This window comes from Amblyomma americanum, chromosome 1 (genome assembly GCF_052857255.1).
Source record: "Amblyomma americanum isolate KBUSLIRL-KWMA chromosome 1, ASM5285725v1, whole genome shotgun sequence".
NCBI classification, from domain to species: Eukaryota; Metazoa; Arthropoda; class Arachnida; order Ixodida; family Ixodidae; genus Amblyomma; species Amblyomma americanum.
In genome coordinates, this window is record NC_135497.1 from 399909013 (window position 1) to 399921766 (window position 12754).

At 45.9% G+C, this 12754-nt stretch overlaps 1 protein-coding gene across 1 annotated transcript; it reads left to right on the forward strand.

Annotated features, from left to right (window-relative positions):
• Positions 1-2381: 2381 nt before the first annotated feature.
• Positions 2382-12318, forward strand: LOC144123707 (dynactin subunit 4-like). The gene is made up of 3 exons (XM_077656488.1): positions 2382-2494; positions 4701-4799; positions 12205-12318. The coding sequence occupies exons 1-3, from the start codon at positions 2429-2431 to the stop codon at positions 12316-12318; spliced, it is 279 nt and encodes a 92-aa protein (XP_077512614.1). The 5' UTR covers positions 2382-2428.
• The last annotated feature ends 436 nt before the right edge of the window (positions 12319-12754 follow it).

Here is a 12754-nt window from a genome sequence, read left to right on the forward strand (position 1 = left end):
AGGAGTTTACAAGCGCCCTCTTAGATATGGTCAATGCTTCTCTGGAAAATGCATGGATTCCAAGCATTTGGAAGACGGCGAAGTTTATTTTATTAATGAAAGATGTAGGAAAAGGATACGTCTTAGATAATATTCGGCCAATTGCGCTGACTTCAAATTTAGTCAAATTAATAGAAAGAATAGTGCACAGCCGCCTCACAAAACATGCTCATGACATCAACGGTCTCAGCTCAGCCCCGATTGGCTTTCGTCGTGGATGCTCTATATGGTCTGCGCATGTGTATCTAGAGAGCAGAATCTGGCTCTCGCTACGCAGAAGAGAAGTTTCAGCTTTGGTCACTCTTGATGTAGCAAAGGCCTATGACAGTGTAGAGCATACTGTTTTACTTAACAGACTTGCTCAGTTACATCCTCCAACCTACATTTATGCGTGGATATCTGAATTTCTGAAGGACAGATTCTTTTACTGCGCCGAGGGAGCCCTATGTTCAGATACATATTATCAATCATGAGGTGTGCCGCAAGGATCGGTGCTATCCCCTCTGCTTTTTAATATTTTGGTCAGTGGCATCCCTATTCGTCCTGATGTAACAGTTTTTATGTATGCAGATGACATAGCTTTTTTCGCCTCGGCCAAGGATATCCACTCCCTTTACCACATTCTACAGGGATATTTGGATGCTCTTGGAGTATTGTTGCAGGGTATTAATTTATCCCTGAATGTAGACAAATACGGAGTTTTGGTATTTCCTCCAGACAGGCCTTTGCACATTTCATTAGTCCATCGCTCTATCCAGATTCCACAAGCGGAATCCGTAAAATACCTGGGTGTTACTCATCACCCAGCATTAAATTGGAGCCTTCATATAAAGAACAATGCGTTTCAAGGAGAACGCGCTCTATGCCGGCTGACAAGAATCGCCAAAAAAAAGTTTGGGATGCGTCGAGACACGTTCTTGTTACTATAGAAAGCCTACGTAAGACCTATACTTGAATTTGGTTGCATTCTGTTCTCTGGTAGCGCAAGCTACAAGACTCAACCCTTAACCTTACTGGAAAGGCGCGCTCTCCGCCTCTGCCTTGGTTTCCCAAAATCACTTTCAAACGCCCTGCTTTATCTGGAAGCCGTATCCCTGATCTAACTTCCCGTTTTCAAATACTCACGGTGCGAACTTTCCTCAGGTCGATGGACCCAGTGATCGATGTCAGTACTCCTATTTTTGTGTCTCAGCCGGCCTTATTCTTTTCTCATCATTGGCCACGGTATCAAATGCCACAAATTATTTTAACTCAGAACCTTTTAACACCGATTGGTGTTGATCTCAGTTCTTTGCAGTGGGTTGATGACACGCCGGCAGCAGTGGAATTCCATTTCGACCACATCTTCCCATCTCATGCGAAACACATGCCCGCAAACATTTTAAACGGTATTCTCTCGGATCACATAGACGAATACCCCATCATACGGTGCTTGCTACCGATGCCTCCGTCAACTGCCAAAAAGCTGCAGCTGGCATCTTTTCGCAGGATTTGGCATGGAGCTATTCTGTCCGCATCCCAGATTATATTCCTATATTCTTTGCGGAATTTTTGGCCCTTGGAATGGCCCTTCACAAAATTCCATGCCATGTGTCTCATGTTATTATTCTCGCTAATTGTCAGTGTTAGTCTTCCTTGACACTTCACAAGATTTTTTTGCGCCGTATCCTGCGATTTTTTGTCCCATGCACTTTGAAGGTGGTCCGTTTTGTTTGGGTCCCTGGCCATGCAGTTATTCATTCAAATGAGGTGGCTGATTACTTAGCAAGGTCGGCTCTTGACGGGTCAGTGACACATCCCGTCCCGAATTTCAGCCTGCTGGCGATTTCCAGGTTTCAGCGGTTCCTACATATATCAGCCAGGTTACGAGATCCCTTACTAAATACCACTGACTATCAGCACTTAGCATATAATTGGAACGTCTGTTCGTGTAAATCCAGGCTGTGTGAGGTAACAATGACGCGGTTGCGGTGCAGAATTCCAAGTTTGAATTTATATCTATGCAGGTGTGGGTTGACACCGACGAACCCATGTGACGCATGTGGGAAAGTTTTGGACCATTTTCTCCTCTACTGCCCAAAGTTCGCACTTCAGAGAAAAATTTACCTGGAGGTCCCTCTCTCCAGGTTAGGGCTCCCTTTATCTTTGCCAGTATTATTATCGTTTGGTGCGAACGCCAAGGGATTTGCATTGGGTTCTATTTGTGGGTTTCTCCACGATTACATAATTGCAACTGGTAGGTGTATGTGCTAATTCTTTTAAAGCTCTACGAGCTCTTCTTTTTACCAAAATGCTGTCTGTTATTTAACTGTCGATACTGTTGTGTTGTTATTATTCATAAGGCCCTGATACAGTTGTTAATTTGTGATGTCAAAGTAACTTTGTGTGTATGCTGCACAGCCACCACATACCAGAAATCAAGATCAGGTCTGTGACAGCTTTTGACATTGGAGAGGTGAGAACCCTTTTGGTTTCTTGGTGCGCTACAGAAAAGTGGAAGAGATTGTATTGGAAAAATGCGTGAAGATGTGTGAGAGTCCTGATTAGAGTTACCAGAGGGTGTGTGAGCACTTGGTAGTTTTTGAAGTGGGACATTGCTGTTAAAATTAGAAACATTTTTAGTAAGGGTGCGTGCATATTTGAAATTTTGAATATGAATCAAATATGTTTGTTATTTGGCTGTTATTCGATTTGAGGAATGGGTGTTGAAAATTTCTGAGTATTTGCCAGTGACCGAATACTGTCGACTAGCGTAAATCCAACCATTGCAAAATTTGCATTCATGGGCAAGTTATCCGAAGATGGAGTCAGGAAGACAATGCAAAGATGGATGTTCTCTTCCCTTTCTTCTGCATCATTTATCGCATGGACCAGCCACGTTGAGACGCTGCTAGGCTTGGACCTCATGCAAACTTCCGCAAGTGGACTTTTCCACACACCACACTTGGTGTAAGGAAGGCAGCTGGTCACCTGCTTTAAACAATTGCAGTGCGAAAGCCGATGCTTTTTTTGTTTGATCCGTCCGTAAAGGGTTTCATACTTAACGCTCACACCCATGACACTCATCCTGTTGCCTTCACAACTCTTCTAGCATAAGCTCTGCTGCCATTTTGTTTTGGTCAACTATGATGTGCAGGCAAGCCCACTTGCTGAATTCGCATGGGGCTGCTGAAGGGGGGCCGAGTCGAGGTGACACCAGCAAGGAGTGTGATCATTTAAAGATGCCGCCTATTGCATGGTGCACTGTAGCTCATGCACATCTGACGTGTGCAAACGGAAGGCATGACGATGTTAGGAAGGCTCCTGTTACTAGGTGAAAAAAAAAGCCTGACAGCGTAGTTTCGCTTCTTGAGCCACCATTGCCGGCTGGTGGTCATGCCGCACGTTCACCAGCTGTTCAAACCTAGCTGTGCGCCGCTTTCTGACATCGACTGACATTTCGCTTATCATTTCTTTTTCTTTTGGAAGCAGTTTTTGTTGTTCAGACACCAATGTGCATTCCCCTCATTTACGTCTGCATTGTTCTTCCACCATGCCAGAACTGTGCGCTTGTCGTGGGCTAGCTTGTTAGCTGTTTGCGTAATGGAGCCTCCTCAAAAGGCTTCACCGTATGTTCGCATTTACAGCAGTTTTTTCTTTTCCTTGGAGGAGGGTGGATTGGACTATTCGTCTGGTTTCTTGAAGTCTATATTTTTACTACAAATCGTGGTGTTTTAATTGCTAGTCATGTACAAATGATGGATTTCATACCATCACACATTCTGCATGACCACACTGCAGGTTGCATACTGTTTTGCTGTCTAATCAAGCAGTTTTATTTAATTACGGCATCAAAGCCTGTTTTGAAAAAAAATAAGGATGTCTGCTCATTGATCTTTTTCTGAAACTGGTTTTTGTGTTGAACACTTATTTAATATTTGATTCAATTTTGGAAAGCATTTTATCTTTATATCTTTATTTGATTTGTATAAAAATATTCTTGCACTTTCTCTCGCATTTCAGTGTGGATTATGTGCCTGCACGTTTAAAAATAAGGAAATTTATTCTTGAAGACTTTACGAATCGTTTAGTGTTTTATAGTAAGACTATATTTGTTGAATGCAAAGCTTTACCCAAGAGGGGACAATGTTTTGGCTATATTTAATGGTATACAGTGCAGCTGTATTAAGGAAACTGAAAAGTTACTGCATGCAGTGGCTGTAATAATTGCCGTTTAAATAAAATGATGTTGAAACTAATGAAAAAAAAACATGGGAGAAGCCTTTTTGGAGTGAGATGTACCAGCTGAACAGTCTGAAACGAAAGAAAGCAAAAACCACTTGCATTTTCTCTTTGCATGCTTGTAAACGGACCTGGACAGGCGTTTAGTGTAATCTCTTGATGGGGTGTTCAAACCTTGTGAATGAATTCGTCAAGATCGAGAGTGGAAATAGCTGTTTTTGGAAAGTATTCTTCGATTAAAATTTTGGCCACCCCCTTTGACATGTCGGTATTGAAAAGGCAACAGCTGTGGAAAGTGGAGATGCGGTAACATTGGTAACGGCGGGGAAACAGTCCTGCTGTGTAAATTTCAGCATATGTTTTTCTGCTGTTAAGGACTTGCACCTTGCAGGAAGGGCAAATGTGAGGAACTAACACTTTTGTTTCTCTTGTACTTGCAGGAGTGCTACGTACAGCTCTCAATGTACAATCCAACGCCACACGTGACTCATGTGACACTGCTACCGCTGGAGCAGGCAATAAAAGGGATCACTGCCAAGGTATGTAACAGCATTGCTCTTTGTTACTTGTGATTATCATAGATGTCATATTGTGTGCTAGCATTCAAGGCATTGTGGTAGTCATTGATGCTATAAGAGATATGCCACATGCCAAAATTTCACATGAGCATCTGCATTGTTGCCTAGATAACCAGGGCTGTTAGTGCAGTGCGGTATCTCTTGTAGCTTGCAGGTTATCTTAGAATTCTGTATTTGTGCACCCCTAATTTACTATTAAAAAAAAACACACATTTTACGCTCCCTGCCTGATGTGTCAGACTGCCAGCATGCACATGGGTGCACAAAAGGCAGACTGTGAGGCTGCGAAAGGTGTGACTGGTGAGGGGACGCAATACACGCCATTTTCTCAACTCGTTCATGCTGGTGGTCACATTCTCGGATGGTTTGTGAGAGCAAATTTCCAGTAACCTCCGGTGTGTGCCGGAAGTCGAAACTACTGAACAGCTGTTGATCAGTTTGCTGTCAGTCAGCTGGGCCGCACATGAAGGCACCGCTTTATCGCCTTTTATCTCCATTTGCCACTGAGTGCTGGCTTTGTCAGTGTATTGTTGCGTGTTTAGTGCTTTGCGCTGTGCACGCGCTGTCATGCCGTCCCGCAGGGATCTACCTGTCACTGAATCATGCTCAGGAAGATTTCGACATATCATATTGGAAGCAAACCAAAAACTGAAGGTTTTTTTTCCCATTTCAGCCTAGCCTGTGCCCTTAAGTGTGTCCAAATGTGAAAAACCAGACTCCTCCCAAGCCTCCTCGAAATGGAATGAACCAAGCACAGCCGTGCCCAGAATAGCATTCACACACACTTCTTGAACGTGTTTATCCAGCCTTGTTGGAAGCACTACAGCTGCAGGTTGCACAGCACAGCATGCAATTGCAGCGGCAGTGATTGAGCACAGCGGCACAGTGTTAAGTGTTCTGTTGGCAAGAACAGCACAGGAGAAATAGAAGCCACAGTAGACAGCAACGTTCCATTACCTACAGCGTGGCAGATCTGAGTACTATGGTTCGTGAATCAGCTGAGCACATGAGACAGCTAGAGCAAGCGCGCAGAGCCAAACCACATTGAACTACAACTGACCTGGAATGGTCAGTCATGAGGAGGAAGATAGACACAGTACATCATCCATTTCACAAAGAGCAAAATTCCAGGCCAGCCAAAATGAAAGTTACCATAAAAACCGGAATATAGGTCGAACTTTTTTTCAAAATACCATGGCGAAAACTGGACCCCCGTCTTATAACCAGTCATTGGAAAAAACTATGGAAGTCTTGCAACAATGGGCGGCTGAAGTCAACAGCCTCCATCACTATCACCATCAGCAGCAGCGCGGCGGCACCTCTATTTTGCGTTTCCATCGTTGCAAAGCTATTTCGTTAAAAGGCTGCTTTTTCACATTTTGTTTCAAAATGAGCGGAAGCTGATGGCAGTTCGCCTTCACCTTCAAGAAAAACGCGATTGAGTCCGCGGAAGCTCACAGCAGCCTGGCGGCAAAGTGCAAATTTGGAGTATCCGAAAAGAGCATTCATTACAGCTGGAGGCAGAAGCTGCGTATTACACCTTTTAGCAACCAGAAGAAAACATTTCGTAGGTGGACCGCAGCATATCCAGAATTGGAAGGAAGGGTTGCTCTGCGTGCAAGATCGCTGCCTGTGACTGCCGAATGCATCCGCGTGAATGTGGTAGAGATCGCGTGCCTCTAGACTCACGAAGGCGCAATTCAAGGGCTCGCCATCCTGGGTGCTGCGATTCATGAAGAGGAAGGGCTTTGCTCTATGGCGCCGTATTTCTGTGTGCCAGAAACTAACACACTGGTCGATGGGCGTGCGATACTGTTAAAAAATTGGCTAGGTGTACATACGAGCAGCATTTAAATGAAAATACTGTCACCATTGCGCAACCTGTTAAGTCGCATTTGTTTCAAGGTAAGGGTGTCTTTCGGTCCTTTTTCCATTCAAAATTTTTTTTTTAATTTTTAGAATTGGTTAGTTAGGGGGTCGACCTATATTCCGGTTTGACCTATAGTCCAGCTTTTACGGTAGCATGGGGTGGGGTAGGAGGAATTTTATAGGTCTACTTATATTTGGAGTTGGCTTCTTTTGGTCGATGTATAGGCAGCAGTACACGGCATACATTGCGTGTTATGACCTTTGTAGAGTTATTTTGGATGCGCATCGCAAAATCTTCGCGTAATGTGTGAACCATCTTTTTGAAGTCTTAATTTGAAGAAAAAAGTGCGCAAATTACGCGGGAAATATGGTGTTCCCCACTTTCTCATTCCTGGTGGTTTGCCTTGCATGCTACAGTTACTTTTCTCATGGCACTATCAGGGCATTTGTGCATTCAAACAAGGCTCAGCTGGGTCCATGTCACAGGAGCACACTCATTTGGTAGACAAGGACACAGTTGATTGGTGTCGAGAGGTTCAGTAATCTCGCACCAAGCTGCCATCAGCACGCTATAATTTCATTAGTGTGGTAATGAGCGGGCAGGTGTCAGGCAGGGATGGTGCCATGACATTGATGGTGGGGGGGGTGCGGAGAAGCAGAAGAGGAGGAAGACGGGGATGGCATGATGACTTTGCAGCACTGCTGTCGTAAAAATAAAGTAAAATGCAGTGGTGAGAGCTTCACATATCAGTGAGGGGGCCCAATGTGGGTTGCACTATCTGAAATGTTCATCTCGTCAGGGCATGAAAGAAGTGGTCAGCAAATTTGGAGGGTGGCGGCTGCCACGCCACCCCTCACCTCCCTTTGGTGTTGTCACTGGTGGCAGGTATTCTGCATGACTGTTGCCACAAGTGATTCTGTTGGCTGAAATGTTTTTGTACTTGGACTGCTTTATTTTTTAAAACAGATTAGTTTTCCAAGTTAGATAACTTGTGAACAACTGTATTTCTCTGATTGCTTCTTGGTACTGCTCTGCGCATACCTGCAATTTGAGCGTGATCAAGAGTGCATGCTGTCACTGCTCAAGTCCTTCAAAATATCAGTGGAGTTTTTACTGCTATCTTAACCCGATACTAGTTGACTTGTTGGCCATTACAGCTTCCTTTGTAGCAGTGCAAGGCTGAATTTTGAGTCGGGATATTCAAGAGCCTTCGAGACACCAGTGTGTCATGGGTGTTAACTGCGGTTTCTAAAAGACACTGAAATTTCTTCTGCCTGCCATGATACTACGACGGATATTCTTGGTGAAGACGAGGTGAACGAAGTGTCTCGGAGGTGCGGGTGCTCCGGGCTTGAGTGCTCTGTGCTGTGCTCTGTGCTGTGCTCTGTGCTGTGCTCTGTGTGGGCCCTGTGCTCTTGACCTGTCTGCTGTGCCTGGGGCGTTCTTGAGTCGTTCCCGTCTCGGACCACGTAACATCTTTGGTGGAACTCTTCTGACCATTCTGGCAGTGACTGCACCGCTGACATGTTCTCGCTCTCTGCTATTACTCACTTTGGCGATGAGCAGCGACGGGATATCGAGCTCCGTTCTATTATTGACCGCCTCAACTCCTCCCCATCTGACCCTTCTCTGCGCCGGTTTGTGCTGCATCATGACACTCTATACCGCAGAAACCTGAACCCCGCCGGCCCCGACCTCCTGCTCGTTGTGCCGAAGCACCTGCGCACCAATGTCCTCCACAAGCTCCATGACCTCCCCACTGCTGGACATCTGGGTGTTTCGCGTACTTCCGCTCGCGTGCGTCGTCGCTTCTTTTGGCCCCGCTTCTACCAGTCTGTACGCTGCTATGTTCGTGCCTGCGATCGGTGCCAGCGCCGTAAACGTCCTGCCACTCTTTCAGTGGGTATGCTCCAACCTGTTGATGTGCCCCCTGAACCTTTCTATCGTGTTGGCTTGGATCGTTTGGGTCCGTTTCCTGAGTCTACCTCCGGAAACAAATGGATTGCCGTTGCCACCGATTATGCCACTCGCTACGCAATCACGCGGGCCCTCCCAACCAGTACTGCTATTGACGTTGCCGACTTTCTCCGGTACGACCTCATCCTCAGTCATGGTGCACCCCGCCAACTTCTCACGGACCACGGCCATTACTTTCTCAAGTTGTCGACGACATTCTTCATTCCTGGTCCGCTAAACATAAGCTGACCACCGCCTATCATCCCCAAACCAACGGCCTCACAGAGCGCCTCAACCGCACTCTCACGGATATGCTCGCAATGTACGTTTCCCCGGAGCATCGGGACTGGGACATTGCCCGTTCATACGGGACTTTCGCCTACAATTGTTCCCGTCATGACACTGTCGGTTACTCACCGTTTTATCTTTTGTACGGCCGTGAGCCCCAATTACCATTTGACACGCTGCTTCCGACATCTCCTTCACCGCCTTCTGAATATGCACACGACGCAATTGCCCGGGCCGACCACACCCGCCAGCTGGCTAGGTACCGACTATAAGCATCACAGGCCTTACAGCAGGACTACTACGACCGTTGCCATCGCATGGTAACTTTCTCCCCTGGACCCCTCGTCTTGCTTTGGTCGCCATCACGCCGCGTCGAGATTTGCGAAAAACTTCTGTCCCGGTATGTTGGCCCATACCGTGTGCTCCGCCAGGTCACCGCTGTCACCTACGAGATCACCCTGGCCTTCCCGGAGACCACCTCCCGTGCACTTCAGCGTTACGTTGTCCACGTCTCTCGGCTCAAGCCCTACCTCTCGCCATCCCTTGACACGGCCTAATCTACACCGAGACGGTGTTTTTGCGACCGGTGGCCGAGCAACTAATATTCTTTGTGAAGACGAGGTGAACGAAGTGTCATCTGTGCCTTGGGCGTTCTTGCGTCGTTCCCATCTCGGACCACGTAACAATACTGTTGAACACAAATAAGGGGGGGAGGGGGAAGGCAGGAGAGAGGGGAGGGAGGATAGACACAGCTATGTGTACGCAACAAGGACGGGCCTTGTATATTTAATCATATTGCAATACTCTGTTGCACTTTTGACAACTTTTCTAATTTACATACGTGACACTCAATGGCCTCACAGCCCTTGCACCACAAAAACTTATCCATCAGCATCACTCTGACATGTTGTCGTCACCTGCAATTGTCAGAAACAAAGGTCACATTTTTTGTGTAACCAAAAAAAAAAGCTTGACAGGGCGATCATGAAACCTGATGTGAGAAAGGTGCTCATTGTTTATTTCATTGTTTTTACTTCATACACGTCACAGAATTTTTTTTGGAGCGTGAAGATGGGTGGAGGGGGGTTGAGGGCCGTGACGGTTGGGTGGGCAGCCCTCTAGCTAGGTGGATAGGGTGGGGAGCTGGCCGGTGGTTGATGCTTCTGGTGGGCATCTGGCTTTCCCACTGCGCCTTTGAATTCGATTTCGCTATATTTTCGTTCCCCCACTGCATAGGCTTCTAGTGGGCAGAGGCCTTGTGGAGGGTGGGGGTTGGTGGGGGTGGGAAGGTGTTGATGGGTGGATAGGCATCCCCCTAGCTAGGGGTATGCAGTGATAAGTGGCTGGTGGGTGGAGGCTTCACTCATTGAGGCTTCACGTGGATGATGCCAGCATTTTTGCCATGTGCCACTGTTACTGCTATCACAGTAAAAAAGAAGGTTTAGCTTGCTTGAGCGTGCCTTGGTGTCTGACCGTAGTGAACATTTTTTGCAAGAAAAAACACTGTAGACTTGTAGATGACAGTTTTACAGAGACCAGTTGAAATAAGTCATTTTGCTTCCTGAAAGGGGCAGTGTAAAGATGTGGAGCAACTTGAAATCTGGAAAACAATTGAGAAAAAGAATAATGTATTATACAGGCATGTTTGTTGACTACTGTTGAGGCTTCATGTTACAATATTCGCTAGAGGGAAAAAAATTCAAGATTACTATATTTAGTAGTAGTAGTAAACTGAACTGATGGGATGTTTCCAGCTGCACAATTACATACAAGAATGGCCTGAATTTTTGGCTGCTTAGTGGCAGGAAGTATAGCAGTTGCATGTATAGTAATAAGTTGATGAGACCATCTAGTTAATGAAACTATGTGCTTCTGTCTGCAAGGCGGTGTAATTGTTCAGTTGTTAATGCGATAAGCTGAAAATCCGGCATTGCAGGTGTCATCATTGTTGGCGTTGTGAGTGGAAAATTCGGATTAGGCCACCTGCCCATGGTGGTGGGTGGCAAACTGCTCACCGTGGCAGTTAAGGTAATGATTGGCTGCGATAAGTTGCTCGGGAAGAACAACCTCGGTCTCAAAAGCCCTAGTGTTTGAAACAGCTACCTGATAGGACAGTGGTGCATCGCTTAACCACTGCACTCCCCGCAGTGTATGAATGCAAAGTAAAAGCATAAAATGACCAATTCCGCATATATGGGCATGTAGGGAGAGCCTTGGGGGCAGGTGAAGTGCTTGCACAGAAGGGATCTCCAAGGCATTACACTTTTAACGGTAGGTTAAACATTATGCGATGGTGAAAGAAAGAACAGTGTCTGCCAAGTGATAAGCTGCTGAAGGGACCCATTAACACTATCTTGTTATATCCTTAAGGCAGAGTTCAAGTGTCCCCTCAAGTTTTTTGCTTAGTGGCACTAGATCGTAAGACCACTGCTAATGGCATGCTCTTTTCTGAGACCTGACTTATTCCTAGGCCCAGTAGAAGCTGCTGGCTCCAGCTTCCACACAGAAGAGGTCGGTGTCCAAGTTACCCATTGTGCTGCCCTATTGCAACACTTTGGTGTTGGGTTTTATTAACGTCACAGGAGATTGAGGCCAAACTGGCAGAGGCGTGGTGCTGCCTGAAGTGCTCCTCTTTGTACCTTTATGTGAAACTCATTGGTGAAAAATGCAAGCCAGGGCAGAAACCTGAGAATGCTGTCTATTGGTTTTAGTGCACAAACCTCTTGTTGTGGCTGATGACCTTAATGGAACACAGCCCCTTCAGGTTTCTCAAAAGGCAGTGTTTGTGGAAGGATGGCGCAGTGTGTGGCTTGCTGTGATAGTCGTTTCCATAGTCAGCGGGCTGTGTTTGCTAATTTGAACTGCTGAATAAAAAGTGCAGAAATCAGTACTGGCTTTCTTTGCTGGGAAACAAATGGTTAAGCTGCAAATTACGCTTTGCCAAGGTTGGCTGTTAGTATAATGCCTTATTGTATCCTTTAACAGCTAAACATGCAAATCAAAATGTCGCTTTTTTTTCCTGTTTAGCAGCTTCTCACTGAGACATAGAAAGTTGCTATTATCTCCCCTCTATTGATTGATCACTTTTTTTAAATAAAATATTAAAGGCAGTCAACAGGTCATTGACTGCATCACTGTGGTTCCACTTCTCTTTTTACTTTTTGTTCATTTTATTTGCATGCTAAGTTGTGTGTGTGCTCATTTGCGTGTACTCCTATGTTGAAGCTTTACTGCTGCAACCTTTGCCTGCAGGTGCTGCTGCCTATGTGCGAGTTTACACTGCCAGCAAGGGATGACACAGCCGAGTTTGATGATTCCAGTGAGAACATCTTTGTGGATGACCCAAGGCAGGTGTCGTCTGACTGAACTGTTCCAGTCGAGGGCGTTCTGCATAGTCGTGGTGCCTACCAACTGCCAAAACCTGAAAGAGGGGAAAATGTCAGGAAATTCGGGGCTCGAAGAAAAAAAAATGCAGGGAACAGAAGATATTTTGAGTGCAGTTTTTCTTGGTCAGGGAAATTCAGCTTTGGTCTTATAAGTACAGCAAGGTCGTATCATAATACCTTTGATGAGCACAGGGTATCAGATGCTTTTTGCTTTCTTTATCATAAAAACTGAGTTGACTTTTGTGGCCCCGTTTGCGGAAGGGTGCAGTCACAGTTGTCTTAGCAGAATTGCTACTACTCATCCAGGGCTGAAGAGGCTTCAACCGCATTTTGTTGAGCCCTGCCAGATGATTGCTTTGAGGTTCTTTCAAGCTGATAGACGTGTATCCATGATGAACAGTGAAATTTCAGCTCAG

Excerpts from the sequence above, each read along its gene's own strand:
- LOC144123707 (XM_077656488.1), top strand. The coding sequence starts at position 2,429 with ATGCTGCACAGCCACCACATACCAGAAATCAAGATCAGGTCTGTGACA. Across the intron at positions 2,495-4,700 it reads CAGCTTTTGACATTGGAGAG|GAGTGCTACGTACAGCTCTC; the intron begins GTGAGAACCCTT and ends TTGTACTTGCAG. Across the intron at positions 4,800-12,204 it reads TAAAAGGGATCACTGCCAAG|GTGCTGCTGCCTATGTGCGA; the intron begins GTATGTAACAGC and ends CTTTGCCTGCAG.